Raw genomic sequence first — 19,542 nt, 5'->3', positions numbered from 1 at the left:
ACTGTAGCAGAACTTCTCTGCTTTTATATTCCATTCCCCTTGCAATAAGCGCCAACATTCCACTTTCCTTCCTAATCACTTGCTGTACCTGCATATTTTCTTTTGTGATTCATACACCAGGGCACCCAGATCTCTCCTCTGTAGTCTGTCTCCCTTTAAATAATATGCTGTTTTTCTATTCTTTATATTCTAGGTGTGGTCTCAGCAATGCGCTGTGCAGTTGTAGTAAGACTACTTCATCCCCTTACAATAAAGGCCAGCATTCCATTTGCCTTTAATTAATTGCTGCATTTGCATGCTAATTTTTTGTTTCGTATATGAGGATACCCAGAACCCTCCACTGCAGCATTCTGTTATTTCTTTCTATTTGCATAGTATGTTTTTCTATTATTCCTACCAAAGCAGCCAATCTCACATTTTCCCACATTATACCCCATCTGCCAAATTTTTGCCCACTCACTTAACCTATCTATATCCATTTGAAGGCCCTTTTGTGTCCTCCGCCACCTATATTTGTATTGTCAATACATTTGGATATAATACACCCTGGCTTCATCCAAGTCATTAATATAGGTTATAAATAGTAGAGGCCGCAGCACTGATCCTTGTGGCATCCCACTAGTTACAGTTTGTCAACCTGAAAGTAACCCTTTTATCCTGTTTCCTGTTAGTCAGCAAATTCTCTATCCAATGCTAATATATTATCCCTAAAACTAAGGGTTGTGCAGAAAGCTTTTTTTAATGTGGTACCTTTAATGACTACCTTTTAGAAATCCAAATACACTACATCCACTGCTTTTCCCCTTTATCCACCACCTTGTTACATCCTCAGAGTTCTAATAAATTTATCAAATAGAATTCCCCTTTCATACAATCAAGCAGAGTCAAAATGGTTTTATGATCTTCTAAATACTGCTTCCTTAATGGGTTCCAGTTTTTTCCCAATGACAGTTGTTAGGCTAACTGGCCTTTAGTTTCCTTGAATTGTGGCATTACATTTGCGACTTTCTAATCCTTTGGGACCTTTCCAGAATAGAGGTAATGATGGAAGATTACAATCAAATATCCATAATCTCCCTGCAGCCATTTCTTTTAAGAGTCTGAATTGAGTGAATCCCAGTTTACTAACTATAAGCATGTTGTAGCAATTTAAGCTACTAAACGTTGTTGGCTGTTCTCCAGTGATTTTGATTTAGAATAAAGTTAGTAATGTCGGAAAATAGATTCGCCTATAGGTGAGCCAACAGCCTTGAAGGCCAAGGATGTTTCTATGATAACCCAAGGTCTTTGGTGCAGCAAATCTCATTTGTCCCAATTGAGGACTTTTCACCTTGAAGGCAGTTATTTGCTTACATACCTTTTTGCAGCAAGCTTTGATTAACTTTTAAACTATCAAATGCACAATTTTTAAACCTCGCAAGTGACCTAATAAAAATTGATGCTTCCTATGTACATTTTAGCATCTAGGAAGAAGAAAGCAAAGTGCATGTACTGTTCCCAGAACACTTATACATATTGCTTGCAAATGAATCATTGGTTTCAAAATTGCTTTTCTTTTTTGGTCTCCTTAAGATGGTCTTTCATTAATTTAACCATTGTACTTCCAGGTTAGATTTTTCACCTGTGGTAATAAAAGAAGACTTGCTTGTGAAATTATTGAAATATAACAGATCTTTTTGGAGAGTGAAGAAAAGTATAGCCTTTTTTTAACAAAAAGCAGCATGTTGTCCTTAGACATGCTCAGTAACTTGGAATAATTTAAATTTTTTAGTTGCACTTTGCAGTGGCTGGAAATGTTGCACTTCTGGTTGGGTGGTGCTGTGCAGCTAGTTTCTCATAAGATTTTATATTCTAGGAATGGTGGAATAAAGGGATTATTTAGAGACCTCTGAGCAGATATGTTTTTAGTCTGATCAGAATACCATGCAATGGAAGGGAATTGTGCTTATGCATTTTATGAAGCAGTTTGTAACCAATAAACATAACAGTACTTGCTATTCTATTATCATCTTGTTGGATGCAGCTTCTATAAAAGTTTAGATTTGTGAGTATTTAGAGATGTATAATAGTTGATGTATTAAATGTTTCAAGTGATGATTTAGGAATAACTAGATGCAAGAGCATCTAAATTACAGTATTCATTTCACCGAGAGTAAAGACAACAATATCTGCTCTATGCAAATACATAGCCGCAATAAGAGTGTCTATTTCCACCTCCATGAATAACTGGATTAGTTTTTGTGGAAATTAGGTAAGTTACTCTGCATGCCCCAAATGTTTTAGAGTATCAACAATCTAACGTTAGGGTTTAATTCTGCTTTATTACCATATCACTAGATAGTTAAGAATAAAATATTAAAATTTCAATTGCGCTTCTAAAGGAAGTGGTTCAATGTGTTCATGTAAATACGTTTAATATAATCAAATGTCTCGAGGCACTTCATAGGAGCATCTTGAAGGAGGTTATCAAAGTGGAGGGGTTTCGGGAGGGAATTTGAACTTTGGACCTTGACAGTTGCAGGCATGGCTGCCAATGATGGAGCAATTAAAGTTGGGAAGTGGAAGAGGCCAGAATTGGAGGAGTGCAAATACTCCACTTGCCTCGATGAGTGCAGCTCCATCGACATTCAAGAAGCTTGACGCTATCCAGGACATAGCAGCCTGTTTGATTGGCACCCCATCCACCACTGACTCAGTGGCAGCAGTGTGTACCATCTACAAAATGCATTGCTGTGACTCAAGGCTCCTTTTGATGGCATCTTCCAAACCCCGAGCCTTCTACCACCTGGAAGGACAAGGGTAGCAGATGCAACGCTACCCCATCAGCTGCAAGTTCCCCTCCAAGCCACTCACCATCCTGACTTGGAAATATCTTGCCGTTCCTTTACTGATGTTGGGTGAAATTACTGGAACTCGCTTTCTAACAGCACTGCGGGTGTTCCTACATCACATGGACTGCAGTAGTTCAAAAATTCAACTCACCACCAACTCAAGGGCATTTGGGGTGGGCAATAAATGTTGTTTTAGACAGCGACGCTCACATCCCATGAACAAATCATTTTTTAAAAAAATGATTGTTGCAGAACAGTTGGAAGTTAGAGGAGGAGGAACGAGGACATTGAGGCATTTGAAAATGAAGTTGAGAATTTTAAAATGGAGATTGAGCAAATGTGGCTCAGCGAGCATGGGTGATGGGTGAAAGGGATTTGGTGCTTTTTTAGATGAGCTAAAGTTTATGAAGAGTGGAGATGGGAGGCCAGTCATAACTGTGTTGGAATAATCAAGTGTAACGGTAACGAAGGCATGGATGAAGGCTTCAGCCTCAGTTGAGCTGAAGCAGGGGTGGAGTTGGATGATGTCATGGAGGTGGAAATAAACACTCTTATTGTGGCTATGTATTTGCATAGAGCAGATATTGTTGCCTTTACTCTTGGTGAAATGAATACTGTAATTTAGATGCTCTTGCTTGAAATTAAAATGATAAACTAGGGCAAAGATGCCTTGCTTGAATTGTGAATGTATTTAATGCAGGTTGTGCCTGCACTAGATTGATTTACTGCTTCACATACAGTACGTAAACAGTTTAGTACCAAGGTACAGAGTTTTTAAAAGAATTTGTGAATAGTGTTGGGCAATTACAACTAACCGGATGAGGAGGCTCCACAGAGATCCCTATCCTTAATAATAGAGGAGCCCAGCACATCGGTGTGAAAGACCAGGCTGAAGCAGCTGCCTGGATGAGTGCAACTCCAACAACACTCGAAGCTTGACAGCGACAAAGCAGCCCACTTGATTGGCACCCCATCCTCAAACATTCACTCCCTCAGTATGTACCATCTACAAGATGCACTGCAGGATCCCACCAACCCTCCTTAGACAGCACCTTCCAAACCCATGACAGCTACTATCTAGAAGGACAAGGGCAGCAGAGTCATGGGAACACCACGATCTGGAAGTTCCCCTCCAAACCCCACACATTCCTGACTTGGAAATATATCGCCCTTCCTCCAATGTCACTGGGTCAAAATCCTGGAACTCCCTTCCTAACAGCACTGTGGATGTACCTACACTGCATGGACTGCAGTGGTTCATGGAGGCAGCTCACCACCATTTTCTCAAGGGCAAGTAGGGATGGGCATTAAATGCTGGCTGAGCCAGTGACGAATAAAAATAAAAACCCTTTCCATCATGAGTTAAGAAGGGGGAATTTTTGGTGATGATTTATACAATGTTCACCATTTGTGACTCCTCAGATGCTGAAGCAGTTTGTCTCTAAATGCAGCAAGAATTGACACACATTCAGGCTTAGGCTGATTAGTGGCAAGTAACATTTGTTCAAGGCAATGACCTCAAACAAGAGAGAATCTAGCAACCTCCTCTTGATATTCAATAGCATTACCATCTCTGAATCCCCCACTCTCAACATCCTGGGGGTTACCACTGACCAGAAATTGAACTGGACCAGCCATATAAATACTGTGGCTACAAGAACAGATCAAAAGCTGGGAATTCTGCAGCATGTAACTTGCTTCCTGACTCCCTAAAACATGTTCACCATCTACAAAGCACAAGTCAGGAGTGTGAATGGAATACTCTCCACTTGCCTGGATGAGGCTGCTCCAACAATACTCAAAGCTCGACACCATCTAGGATACAGCAGCACGCTTGAATGGCACCCTGTCCACCACCTTAAATATTCACTCCCACCAGCACTGACGCACAGTGGCAGCAGTATGTATAATCTCCAAGGCACTGCAGCAACTCATCAAGGCTCCTTAGACAGAACCCCTCAAGCCTGTGACCTCTACCACCTAGAAGGACAAGGGCAGCAGATGCATGGAAGTATCACCACCTGCTCCTTCCCCTCCAAGCCACCCACTATCCTGACTTGGAACTATATCAGTAATCTTCACTATTTTTTCAAGCAAGGGCCACTTTAGCAAAAAACCTGCAATGTGAGAGCCACATCAACTACTATAATAGAGGCCATTGCCTGAATGCAAGTAACACACAGGAGGAAAGGACATTAATCAAAAAGCAGAGTGCATTGTTCTATGGGACTGATTTGGCCACGCCCCAGGTGTTAGTGAGGGAATTACCTGCAGATTGTGCTTCTCTCCTGATGAGCTGGTGGTGCACTCCTGGTACATTCTACTGCAATGGCAGCTGCCCCTTGAACACTTCCAGTAACCAACTGCATTGAAATGCCAGGTGGCGTTTTCCTGCGTGGAGGCCACTGTCAGGATCGGCTCACTCCTGAAGCAGTGGGCCCATTTCCTGGATACAAATGGATGCCCCACTCACTCTCAGTAGCGTACGCTTGGGTGCACACCCTCAGTCCCACCCATGCACGCACACACTTCCCTCAGTCCCACCCCATCCCATGACCTTTGGCTCTGCTCCGCAGTGGCTCACTCACTGACCTCGGAGCCAGCCTCTCCTAAGGGGCCCTTGACCTCACAGCCAGCATCTCCTCCTCCTCCCAAGTGAGGACCCCACTCCGCTGCACTCTGCTCTCCAGGCCCTGGCTGGCGGTGCCGGAGCTCCGCTCTGATAGCACTGCACCACTGGCTGGGGTGCCTCGCTTAACGTCAGTGGGAGCAGTCACTGCTTGCCGGCCTTGCACTGAAGAACACTGAAATATATTGTTGTTCCTTCACTGTAACTGGATCAAAACCCTGGAACTCCCTCCCTAACAGCATGTGGCTGTACCTACGCCACGAGGACTGCAGTGGTTTCAGAAGGTGACTCATGACCTCCTCGGGGGCAATTGGGGATGGGCAGCAAATGCTGGCCTAGCCAACAATGCCCACATCCAATGAAAAAAATAAACAAAAATCTTTGCTAGTTTATATTTTTTGATGTCATACAGTAGCTCGCATTCAAATTGAATTAAAAATGAGAAACACTGCAGTCAGCTGCAACTAAGAAACATGCTTCACCACGTAATACCAAGATGGGAATGGCTTCTTATCATTGATGCTCTTTTTCAAAGGGTACACCAAGGTAATCCACCAACGTAATTGAAGCTGAAACTTATTACTGTGGTTTTCCAATGCATTGTATCATTGTATTGCAAGCTAAAACTTGTAAATTCAGCAGATCTACTAATCATACTTGTAATGGCATCGATTTTATTATTTTATTATTTCAAAAGAAGCACACTAGTAAAGGTGTGGTGTCTGCCTTCAGCTAGGAACATAAGAATATAAGAAATAGGACTGTGAGTATGACCCCTCAAGCCTGCTTTGGCAATCAATAAAATCATGGCTGAATTACATCAACTCACTTACCTGCCCCATCCACACATCCCTTGATGTCGTTAATGCCCAAGAACCTATGGATCTCAATCTTGAATATGTTCGATGACTGAGTGCCCATAGCCCTTTTTAAAGTAGAGAGTTCCAAATATTCACAATTCGCTGAATGATGAAATCATTCCTCATCCCAGTGCAAAGTGGTCAACCCCTTATCCTGAGACTAGATTCTTCAGTCAGGGGAAACAATACCTTAAGTGGCCTCACAGGATAGATGCTAAGCATTGCTCGTTTCAATGAGGCCACCTCGAGTTCTTAACTACAGAGGGTATAGGTCCATTTTACTCGATTTCTGCTTGCAGGACTTCCCTCTCATTCCAGGAATCAATCTAGTGAACATTCGTTGCATCTCCTCAGGCAAATCTATCCTCCCTTGGGTAAGGAGACCAAAACTGTATGCAGTTCTTCAGTTACAATCTCACCAAAGCCCTATATAATTGTAGCTAGATTTCCTCTTTTATACTGCAATTCCATGCAATAAAGGCTAATCTACGATTTGCTTTCTTAATTACTTGCTGTATCGGCACATTAGCTTTCTGTAATTTGTGTACGAGTGCCTCCGAATGTTAACATTCTATACTCTCTCCTTTTTTTAAAAAAAAGTGGTACTTTTTAAGGCATAAATTTATTTTGTGGGAAGTAAGTCACCACAAGAAATGTTGATGTTTATCAGTTGTAAAAACAAAACTTGGTAGATTTAAAACAGTTTAACTGTAGCTGTGCAATTGCTCCATGGGAGTAATTTGCAAATAAACTCTTGGGTATTATTTGCAGGCCTGAGCCTCAACAAAGAGCCCATCCTACTACGACAGAGTCTGAGGCACAAGAGCCAGAGGATGAAATTTTGGGGTCTGATGATGAAGAACAAGAAGATCCAAGTGACTATTGTAAAGGTGGGTTTATTTATAGCCACAAGCCATATCAATACAGCCCATGAAAACCAAACATCATGGTAGACTTGTTGTTCAAGGATGTCCAAGCTGTAATGGCTACAGAGTCTGATGCAGGTTTGGTATGGATGTCCACAGAACTGGCAATTGATGTTGGTGCTTGGGGGAACTTCTAGAGCTTTGCCACCTTTTGCCTTCCTCTGGGCATGTCAGATGTTGCAAGTTTGGTGTAGATGGTCCTTGAAATATGATGAACTAAATTTCACTGCTTGCCTCTATGTGGGCTGATGTGGAAAACCCCGTATCCTAAGAGAGGTGGTCTGCAATGCAGATGTATGTAAGGCTCTTTTTTAGGGTGTCCTCGTATCTTTTGTATTGACCTTCTTGATGCCATTTTCCTGAAATCATTCCCCATAGAAAATCAACTGTTTGGGGATTCTGCAATCATCCATGTGGCAGACGTGGCCTGCCCATTTAAGACCAAATAATTCGGCTTTTAGATTTTACTGGGACTAAATGTTTGCAAAGGGGTGTCTTTGGGTACTGTTGCTTCATTGATACATAAGTTCTATGTCAGATTACCAAGATCCATTGAGATCACAATGTACAAATCAAGGCAGCCATTCAGTTATCCTGATTTAAAATAGAAACAGAAAATAGGAGCAGGAGTTCATCATTTGGCCCTTTGAGTTTGCTCTGCCATTCAATATGGTCATGACTGATCCTCTATCTCAATGCCATACTCCCATACTCTCCCCATACTCCTTGACACCTTTAGAATCCAGAAGTCCATCTATTTCCTTTTTAAATATATTCAGTGACTTGGCCTCCACAGCCTTCTGTGGTAGAGAATTCCACAGATTCACCACCTTCAGAGTGAAAAAGTTTCTCCTCACCTCAGTCCTAAATCTCCAATTTCTCTATGCCCCTCTTCATTCATCACAACTATTATCTCTGGAATTATTCCAGAATTTATGCCTCTGTTATCCTAGTAGAAGGTTGCTGCCTGTCTATTTTTTTTGCATCAAAAAGTGTTTGATGTCAAGCCACATTGTCATTTACTGGTTTGTGCCTATGCCCTCACTCCCTGGAGCCATCATTTAACCCTGAATAATATGTCTGATATTTCTATCCTACATGGAATTTTTATGTCTCAAACACCCCATATACATGTCTATTCCAAGCCAACATCTGTTTTTTTTCCCCCAACCTTTCCTTATTATCTCTGATCTAGAATGCTGAGCTAAGTAAGAGGAAGTAAAGACTTGTACAGTACAGGTTTGAAAGGTGTGCCAGAGGATTGGGGGGAGGGTTTCCTTTGTAGTATCTCCAATTAAATAAGTAGAAAGAGAAAGGCTGGTTAATTGTAAATCAATTAGCCTGGCTTTGCCTAAGATGGCAAAAGGATACAGTGAATAATGGATGTTTTGAACTAAAAGTAACCGGTGGTGACCCCCAGGTGTTGTTAATATATAAAATCTGGACTCTTGTTACTGGTAGCACAATATCAACATTTGCAGAAGACCCCTTTAAGTGGCTTCGGACGATGATGAAGTGGTTAGTAGCTTGGTCAGGTGTGGAAAGTGTCAGATGAAATTTCATGGAGAGAAATTTTGAGGTGATAATAGGAGAATGTATAAGAATGGAAATTAAACAAATAATGTAAAGGGAGCAGATAAGCTGAGAAATCTTTAAAAATGAGACGGCCATTAAAACATAAATTTATGGATGCAGAAGGAGACCATGCAGGCCATCATGCCTTTGCCAGCCGAAAGAGCTATCTAGCATAATCCCAGCTTTTCCATAATTTCCAGCTTTTGGTTTGTAGCCCTGTAGGTTACAGCATACCAAGTGAATAGCCATGCACTTTTCAGTTGCGTTGAGGATTTCTGCCTCTACTACCTTTTTCAGACAGAGTTTCAGACTTACAGCACCCTCTGGGCAAACATTCTAATCAACTCCCCTCTAATCCTTCTGAAAAATACTTTAAATCTCTGGTTATTGACTCCACTGCAAACGCCAATAGATCCTTCCTATCTGCTCATACAGTTGATTTTTTTTTTAAAAGTATATGGTATCCAGGATCTTGCATTAATACTGCATAGGTTTCATCATCTGACCCTGTGACTTATGGCCATCTCTGATAAGGACTGGAGCAGGAGATTTCAGCTTTTAAGTGACTCTCGATATTGCAGCATGGAAAGTAACAACTGCTTTGTGCTTCTAGCATCATCTCTTGAGATAGATGGCTGCTGTAATAGTACGTCGGAAGAAATTAGTTAATGTGCCATTCTGGTGAACTTATTGAGCATGAGTTATATTATCCAGTCGCATAAACCCTGATCCATGTTGCCATCTGGAAAGCACGTTTTTAATGACATATCTCGCATTAATGATCTATCATTTTTGAAAGCACAGAAATTTGACTCTCAAAGTATTGAAGAAGCTTGGAGGTATCCAGAAAACCTAAAATTAAGCAGTTCAATTTGTAGATATCGTCAAATGTTCCACCAGATTTGTATTTACCGTAATTTCCTTTTAATAAGGTGAAATTTGCTTCTAGATTTCAGGAAGTACCACCAGCTGTGTACCTTCCCACCCTTCACTGCTTTGTCATCTTCATAACTTTAAACTTGACTGTTTTACTATGCTGTATTACTATTTATACAGGAGGCAAAACCCAAGCTATTTGAATTTTGCATGACTAATGTGGGTGGTAAGGGAGGTTCCCATTGATAGCTTGCATACAACAGGGCATTTGTAAACTTTATCTAGTTAATCCATGACTACTAGTTCTCAATTAATTTAGCTCTTCACAAGCAATATCATCACTATTTGAATCTGTGCAAACTTGTTTTTCTAACAAGGAAATATAGGGATACGATATATTGGTGTTACTTTTGACTTGGAGTTAACGAATTGCAAGCACTTATCACAGATGAGCTATCTTGAAGTTGGGGCCATGAGAGGAGGATCCTTGGGACTTGTCTGCAGTTTGTACCCCCAGGCTACTTCTCTTTCATCTGGGGCAAGAATCAATGCATTTTGTTTCTTGAATTCCACCATACAAGCCACAGCTGAAAAATAATTCTTGCACAGGTTTAAGTTACTGGCCTTGTCTTTTTTGATGTAATTCACCCAACATCTGGTGAAATCAGCCCAAAAGATTGGAATTTTCAGCACAAATTAATGCAAGTAGGGTTTCTGTAATCTCTGAAAGAACTTGAGAGTATTTGGTCCTGCCCACAAAGCTGGCCATGCCCCAGGACAAATTAATCACTGAACTTCAGCAAATTGCATCCGTTTGAAGCCTTTTGCAGATGCTCTTTAAAGTTAAGCTGAAAATTTTGACCACAAAGACAGCATTAGATGCTTTTAAAAAAATCTTTGGACTTTTGTTTCATTTACTAAAGAACTGACTGATGTACTCCAATATGACGAGTGAAGTGTTTTTACTCCAAGTCATTTTTAGCCATTTGAAACTGGTTACTCAAAGTGGTGGATTGACACAGTGATTAAAAACATTTGTTTTTTGTGATAAACTCATTCTCAGCTGTGTTAATGAAACTGCACCAAGTTACCACTCTTAAATATATTGGAATATTTTCAAAGCAGTATATATTTTTTTGGAACCTCTACCCCAATAGTAAGTAATAAGTATTTTGTTTCAGTTTGGCTTCAGGTCAAAATTAATTTGTGTAATGGCTCAAGTTTATGGGTTTTATGCAGTTTTGGGAAGAGAGCAGACTTGATGTCTATCTCAATATCTTCTATTTTAATGTGATTTCCCCACATTACTTCAAAAGTCCTGGGTTCAATCCCTTGATGTATTAACTTTTCGATCTTTTGTAAGAACACATTCTTTTACTTTATAAATCACTGACAATGAAACCTAAGTACAGATCTCTTCAAGTTTTAATAGCTGATACTTCAACATACATTGTCCTCTTTGGATGTTACAGGTGGATATCATCATGTCAAGATTGGTGATCTTTTTAATGGACGATACCATGTTATTCGAAAGCTGGGCTGGGGCCATTTTTCCACAGTTTGGCTCTGTTGGGATATTCAGTAAGTCACTTCTAACTAAGCCATTTAAATCTCTAGCTATCTTTTTTTTTCTGTGGTAGCTTCCATGTTGGCAATTTTAAGCAATTTGTGCAATTGATTACTACTGGCAAATTTTATGGTGTGGAGTTCAATGGCAATAGATCGAAGTGTGAATGGTGTCTTTTTTAAACAAGTCTAGACCAACCCTATTTAACAGTCTGACTGTTGGTAGATCACTACAACTGCATGGCTTAACTTCACACTTTGTTTATAAGAAATGCCGTGTTGCGATCTTGCTTTCATAGAAAGCTGCCTGGATGCATCTGACTCATGATTTTGGGAAAGTCTGCAAACTCTTTGAAGCCCTAATATGTTGTCTTGATTACAAAAACTGTCTCTGGCTATGTCCTACTGACTCATCTAATACACACACAAGATTTGGACACAGTTGTGAAAGCTAAGTGTCCATCATCATCCTACCCTTAAAATAACTGGTGACTGACCAGTTGAAACAAATCCAAACTCTTTTTGGGTCAGTTGAAATTGAGTAGGAGAGAAGGTTCAAGCTTCCTGTGTATATCTGTACTTGAAATTAAAATAAAAGCACAAGACATTTTCAATTTAAAAAAAAAACTCTAACTTAAGACACTCTTGAGATGTGGCAGATTGCTAATTGTGTTTATTATGATCAAAAATAGAAGATTATTTCGAATTCATCCTTGTATTGAAACAAGTATTAAACTACTACTCTTAATTTAGAGGGAAAAGGTTTGTTGCCATGAAGGTTGTCAAAAGTGCTGAACATTATACAGAAACTGCCCTGGATGAAATCAAACTACTGAAAGCAGTAAGTATGAGGTTTTTATTTTGAACACTTCTAATGACAACGGCATCAATAATAAAGATTTCTAAACCTTACCCCTAACTATGGCCCTGTTGATAATCATTATGACAGGACATGCAGGTCGATTGCATTGTTTTGGTGATCATTTCTAGTTATACAATGAATTTCTTAAACTACTGATTATGCCACTTTAGATGAGAGATCTGTTTATTCTGATGGCAGTGAAAAAGTGAGAAGCATTGGGGTTGATCTGAGTTGAAGAGTTCTCCAAAAAAGAAATTTAGGTGGTCTGACCAGGTACAAATGGAGGCAACTATAACAGAACTTGTACCATATGAAATTCTGGCAGTTGCACACCAGGTCAGAAGAACATCTAAGGTTGCAAGAATACTCTACATTTTGTAATGATTTTTAAAATGTAGTTAGCTATTACCTCATGAGCCCGAACTCCATGCACAATACAGATCTTAGAACTTTGGAGTGTACCGAGTCCTAGGGTAGGATTTTTTTCGGCACTTACCAATACAGTTATAATATCATGATTTGGTAAAAGTTGCTGACCCAGATGCGAGTCAAGGAGTTACACATTTACAACTGAAGAGAACTTTTTACTGAAACACTTTTTTAAGAAAAAAATCTATGCTTCACTTTTGGGTCTTGCACGTGAGCTTCACTAATACAGCAAAACTTTACAAGTAAATCAAGGTACAATATGTTGTTTCTCAAAGTCTAAATTTGGCATGGTTGTTGTACAGTGTCTTGGTCAGACACTATCTGGAGTACTGCGTTCAGTCTTGAGCATTGAACCTTTAAAGGATATTTTGCCCTTGGAAGGCATACAATACTGATTTGCTAGAAGGGTGAGAGGGATCTAATCAACGTTTAAAATAATAAAATGATTAAGTAGGGTAGATAGAGAAATTATTTTCTTTGGTGAGGGAGTCAAAAGCAAGAGGGCATAATCTTAAAACTGGAGCTAGACCATTCAGGAGTGAAATCAGAACACACTTCTTCTCCCAAAGGCTGGTGGAAATCTGAAACTTTTACCTCCACCACCACCTGTCCCAAAAGGCTTACTAATATTAAAATAGGTGCAATTTTTAAGCCTGAGATTGATGACCTTTTGTTAGCTAAGGCTATCAAGAATTGGAATGAAGGATTTGAGGTACAGATCAGCTCTAATCTAATTTAAATGGCAGAACAGGCTCACGGCAAAATTGTCTACTATGAACAATGCAAGGTTATCAAGTTAATTGAAAGGTTGGGGACGTTTATTTTTTTCTACAACAGTTATTATTTTAATTGAATCATCTATAATTAAACTTATGAAACATTATTTTTATTTTGAAAGGCATCGTTAGAAATGTGTTTTGAATATATCAACTTTGGCAACAAGAATGTGAGCAGCGATCTGACAGGATTTTCATTTTTGTTTGCTTAATGCATTTCAAGAGGAAAGGTTTGAAAGCAAAAACAGCTATGACAACATACCTAATTGTACTTCGAAATATTACTGATAAATGAGAGCATAGACCTGATCCAACAGAGATTCCTTGAGGGCCTGGGCCTTTGTATTGAAAAGCACTTCTTAAAAATCATTTGAATTTTTCATTGATTTAATAAGCATTTAGCTATTAATTTATAGATGCAGCAGGTCCAAAAGACTAATAGTATGTAATTGTTATGACTTAAGCTTGTTCCACATATTTTGTCTCCTGAGCAGTATAAGCAATCTGCTTGCATTGATAAGCCCATATCCCTATGAACAGAAGTGGCATTATGTGCAAAATAATCTGGAATAGCAAGCAGCTGGGACCATTTTTATAGTTCTGGAATGGGTTCGTATCTTTGAGTTCATAATTGTTCTGTTTGGACAAATACCACTTAAGTTTTCTACTACTGTGTTAAACCAGTGTCTATGTAGATAGAATGGTACTTAGATGAGAAAATATAATTTCTTGGTCATCTTTTTCAGGTTCGCAATAGTGACCCCAATGACCCTAATAAAGAGAAGGTGGTTCAGTTATTAGATGACTTCAAAACTTCTGGAGTGAATGGATCCCGTATCCTTTTTTTAAAAAACAGTTTTCATTTTCAGCTTAATGAAATTAAACCAGTGGGCTGTATCTACAATGGTCATAAAGTCATTTATTGCACAGAAGGAGGTCTTTAGACCCATCGAGTCCAAGCTGGCTCCTTGAAGAGCAGTCTAGTCAGTCCAACCCCTCCCTTGCCCTCAGACCCTGAGACCCTGCAAGTTTATTTCCTTCAAGTGCCCATACAATTTCCTTTTGAAATCATTGATTGTTTCCACCCTTGTGGGCAGCACGTTGCAGGTCTTCACCACTGGCTGCATAAGAATTTTTTCTCTCATTCCCCCTGCATCTTTAGCCCAACATTTTAAGTCTCTGTCCCCTAGTCCTTTTACTCTAGACCTTGTACCATCAGCTAATGGGAAAAGCTTTTTCTTCTCTACCTTTATGCAAGCCTGTCATAATCTTTTACACCTCTTTCAAACCTCCCCTTAATCTCCTTTGCTTCAAGGAGAGAGCAACCCTAGCCATTCCAACCTAACCTTGTAACTAAATCCCATCCTGCAACCATTCCGATAAATCTCCTCTGCATCCTGTCAAGGACCTTCATACCTTAGAGTGTGGTGACCAAAGCTGGATGCAATACTCTATTTGGGGCCTAACTGGAGCGTTATAAAGATTCAACATAACTGCCCTATTTATGGAGCCCAAAATCTGATGTTCTTCGCTAACCACTTTAAGTATGTGGTTGACACTTAAATGCCCTCTGAAATGGCCTAACAAGCCATTCAGTTGTATCAAACCAATAGAAAGTCTATAAGGAATGAAACCAGACGGACCACCCGCAATTGACTTAGGCACCGGAACTCACCCCTGTTGAGCCTGCAAAGTCGTCCTTACTAATATCTGAAGGCTTGTGCTAAAATTGGGAGAGCTGTCCCACAGACTCGTAAAGCAGCAGCCTGACATAGTCATCCTTACCGATCATGTCCCAAATACCATCACCGTCCTTGGGTATGCCTTGACCCACCGACAGGACTGGCCTAGCAAAGGTGGCAGCACAGTGGTATATAGTCAGGAGGGAGTTGCCCTGGGAGTCCTCAACATTAATTCTGGGCTCTATGAAGTCTAATGGCATCAGGGCAAACATGAGTAAGGAAACCTGCTGATTACGACATACCACTGCCCCACCCTCAGCTGATGAATCAGGAATCCACCATGTCGAACACCGCTTGGAGGCAGCATTGAGGGTGGCTAGGCCATAGAATGCACTTCGGGTGGGGGACTTCAACGTCTATCACAAAATACTGAGGAGCTGTCTTAAAATAAACCAAGAGTGGCTCGGTAGCACCACTATTGATTGAGCTGGTCGAGTGCAAGAAGACATAGTTGCTAGACTGGGTCTGCAACAGGTAGTGAGGGAACCGAGGGAAAAACAAACTTGACCTCATCCTCACCAACCTGCCTGCCACGGATGCATCTGTCCATGACAGTACCGGTAGGAGTGACCACCGCACAGTCATTGTGGAGACGAAGCCCTGTTTTCACATTGAGGATATCTTCCATCGTGTTGTGTGGCATCATGCTAAATGGGATGGAATTTGAATAGATCCAGCAACTCAAGACTAGACATCCAAGGTGCTGAGGGCCATTAGTAGCATCAGAATTGTACTCAACCGCAATCTGTAACCTCATGGCTGGTATATCCCTCACTCTACCATTGCAGCCAAGCCAGGGGATCAGCCCTGGTTCAACGAAGAGTGTAGAAGGGCATGCCAGGAGCAGCACCATACATAGCTAAAAAAAAATGAGGGAGATGACAACTTGCTGAAGCTACAATTTGGAAGGAACCTGGCAGAACTCGCTTCCTAACAGCACTGTGGGCGAAGGTGCACCACAGGGACTGCAGCAGTTCAACAAGGCAGCTCACCACCACTTCTCAAGGGCAATTAGGGATGGGCAATAAATGCCTACATCCCATGAATGAATAAAGAAAAAATATGTCCTGCCACCTTCAAAGATTGATGCACATGTACTGCCAGGTTCCTTCCTACCTGCATAGTCAATAGAATTGTGCCAGTAAGTCTATATTGCCTCTCTCCATCTCCTACCAAAATGCTTAATCTCACACTTCTGCATTAAATTCAATCTGCCACTTAGCTGTCCATTCTGCTAGAATACCTATGCCCTGTTGATTGGTGTCATGCTCTCGGTTTGCCACACCTCCCAAGTTGGGCAAATTTTGGAACTCTACTCTGTATTCCACGATACAAGTCATTTATTTAGTATAAAAACAGTGGTCCTTGGAGACACCTCTGTCTACCACCTTCCATCTGAAAGCAACCATCTATCATGACTTGCTGCTTTCTGTCCTGAAGTCAATGTTTTTGCAATTGCACAATGGTCCTCCTATCTTCCTATTTCATCAGCCTCAATTTTGTCAGCCTTTTATGTGCTACCTTGTCAAATGCTTTTTTTTAAATCCATATAGACAAGATCCACTGCATTTGCTTCATCAAGCTTCTCTAACCTCATCAAAAAGTTCAATTTGATTGGCCAAGCGCTATCTGCATTTTACAAATCCATGCTGGCTGTCCTTAATTAACTCAAACCTCTCCCAAGTGGCTGTTGATATTTACCCTGATTAAGGTTTCCAAAACCTTCCAACCACTCGTGTTAGACTAACTGTCCTGTAATTGTTAGGTCTGACCAAACACCCTTGAATAAGCATTTGCTACTCCCCAGTCATCTGGCATCTCTTCCCCACACTGTGCCCCACCCCCACATCTAGCGAAGTTGGAAAAACTAAGATAAGCCCTTCCATTATCTCCATCCCCATAGATATAAAAACAAAAAACTGCGAATGCTGGAAATCCAAAACAAAAATAGAATTAACTGGAAAAACTCAGCAGGTCTGGCAGCAACAGCGGAGAAGAAAAGAGTTGACGTTTTGAGTCCTCATGACGCTTCATCCCCATTTTAGCAGCCTAGGATGCAAAGCCACCTGGAACAGACTTATCTACTCTCAGCAGAACTAGCCTGTCTGGTACCATGCTTTGCTTACAGTTTTTTTGCACTGTCTATTGCCTCTATTATTTCTGCAGTGACTGATCTTTTCGCAGGTTCCTCTTCCTTAGTAAATGCCAATACAAAGAACTTAAATATTCTGACCTTGCCCTGTGCCTCTCAGTATACATCACCACCTTTGCCCCTAAAAGGACCCACTCTACCTCGTACTACCTGATTATTTACATGGTGATTGAAGCTTTTTGGATCCCCTTTTATGTTGACTGCCATTCCTTTCTTATACTCATTCTTAGCCAGTCTTATTTTCCTCTTCTCCCTCTCAACCTATTGTATTTGACCTAGTTTTTATTTTTCACCTGACATGCAGCATGCAAGCTTTTTTTGGTTTCCATTTACCTAGTCATCCAGGGAGCCCTGTTTTTGACTCCCTTGCCTTTTGCCCTTGTTGGAGTGTATCGAGTGCGTACCTGAAGCATTTTTTCCTTTAAGCTCAGTGATTGCTCTTAGTTTTTCCTGTTGCTCTCTGGTTCCATTTTACCCTGGCGAGATCCTTTTCTCGTCGCACTGAAATTAGCCCACTTCCAATTTAGAAATTTTAATATTAGATTGTTCTTTGCTGTTCTCTGATACTAATCTAAACCTTATGATACGATGATCACTCTTGCCCAAATGTTTCCCACAAGCATTTGGCCCACATCATTTCCCAGCACCAGATCCACTAATGCCCCCTTTCTAGTTGCGTTAAGAACACACTGATCCAAGGATAGTCAAGATAAAACTTAATTTCTTAAGTACGCTTATATATTGTATTATAAAGACTGAGTAGCTGAGTGAGCTCCCTGCCTTGACTGGTTTCTTCTTGTCTGGTTTGCTGGTTTTCTGTTCCTCTTAATCTGGAGCTAAAAGGGCTACATTTGAATATTTGCTGCTTGTTGAAAGTATGATTCTTTTTACTGACACTGGGGAAATAAGAATGCTGAAAATTGATCTAGTTTGTCATTCAAATGATCGTAGTTTTTTTTTAAATGTTGCTTTGAGCAATGCTTTGCATTAACTTGCTTTGGCTTATTCGAAGCATTGTGAAGCCAAATATCGTTGGTGCGTAGTGAAGCGTAGTTAACTATTGTGAAGCAAACAATGGTCATATTCCAGAACTTCCTGTTGGTGTAGCTATGATTTTACTTCTATGACAGATATAATCACATTTACTCTGTCATATAAAAAACACAACTTTTTTAATAAATTGTGCCCATCAAGATGGGAAGGAACACCTCATTTCAGAAATGCAATGTCAAACACTCTTAAATCAGTTAATACAGCCAGATCACTTCTACATTGTCCCAACAGCATGCCTTAGAAAAGCAACCACTTTTGTACCAGTGTGTGGTCTTTTCCATTTCCTAGCCATATTTAGGTCTCTCTCATTGCCACAGAAGTAAGAACATGGAAACAAACTTTCAGCCCAAACAGTACACATTGTTGCTTACCCTCTACATGAACAGTATTTCAGCAATGTTCTCTAGGTGTGTGTATTAGGAACTAGTTAGATATTGCACAAACTCATCTTATATTAAACAATAAATAGCCTGCAGTTTAGAGATTAAAGAGTTTAAAATTATTCTGGATTTTACGAAGGGCTGATGGTGCTTGGGCAGTGTTTGTGAAAATACTTTCTTGTATGACGTGCCTGACCAACATTCTTAGGGTTGCTTTGGAAGATTGGAATTTTTTGACTAAATGTGAGCTCAATACATGCTACTGAAATTGACTCTGTTCTTTAAGTAATTGTTCCCCTGGAGGGTTCTTATCTAAATGATATAAATTTCCTGGTTTGTATACCATCCTTGGTTTAGTGCTAATTGTAACCAGCATCTGAAGATCCAAGACTAGAACATATCCTTGACCTAGTTCAAGATGTTTGTATGGTGTTTGAGGTATTAGGTCATCATCTATTGAAGTGGATCATCAAATCAAACTACCAGGGACTTCCTATCAATTGTGTCAAAAGCATCATTCGACAAGTAAGTGTGTACTTTTTTAAAGAAGGAAGTTATAAGGAAATGAAACAAATGGGAGGATCTACAAATTGATAAGCTTGGGGCCTTATTGGAAAACTAATTGAATTAATAAATAAAATGCAACAGTAGCTGACAATTTTTTGCTGTATAGTGCTCCCTCTTGTGGTAATCTTGGTTAGTTTGTGTTTTTTTTTTCTGATTACCAGTATGGAAATATATTTCCTTCGACAATATCAAACAACTTGTGCTACGTTTGTTACATATTAGAAGCTAGCTGAGCGTTTGTTCTGAAAATGTGTAAAAGGCAGAAACTTAGACAGCATTGTAAATTTTGAATTGTAATGTATAATCTGTTTAGTATTT

At 40.2% G+C, this 19,542-nt stretch overlaps 1 protein-coding gene across 1 annotated transcript in view; it reads left to right on the top strand.

Annotated features, from left to right (window-relative positions):
• The window catches only part of LOC121281847 (SRSF protein kinase 1-like), an 85,109-nt gene that overhangs the window by 45,408 nt on the left and 20,159 nt on the right, over positions 1–19,542 (top strand). The window contains exons 3-7 of the mRNA XM_041194899.1: positions 7,092–7,210; positions 11,170–11,278; positions 12,017–12,104; positions 14,077–14,164; positions 19,076–19,182. Of these exons, the coding sequence (XP_041050833.1) occupies positions 7,092–7,210; positions 11,170–11,278; positions 12,017–12,104; positions 14,077–14,164; positions 19,076–19,182 (511 nt within the window). The remainder of the gene's footprint in view (positions 1–7,091; positions 7,211–11,169; positions 11,279–12,016; positions 12,105–14,076; positions 14,165–19,075; positions 19,183–19,542) is intronic.

This window comes from Carcharodon carcharias, chromosome 9 (genome assembly GCF_017639515.1).
Source record: "Carcharodon carcharias isolate sCarCar2 chromosome 9, sCarCar2.pri, whole genome shotgun sequence".
NCBI lineage: Eukaryota > Metazoa > Chordata > Chondrichthyes > Lamniformes > Lamnidae > Carcharodon > Carcharodon carcharias.
The sequence above is the reverse complement of the archived record's forward strand: the minus strand, read 5'-3'. Positions and strand labels throughout refer to the sequence as shown.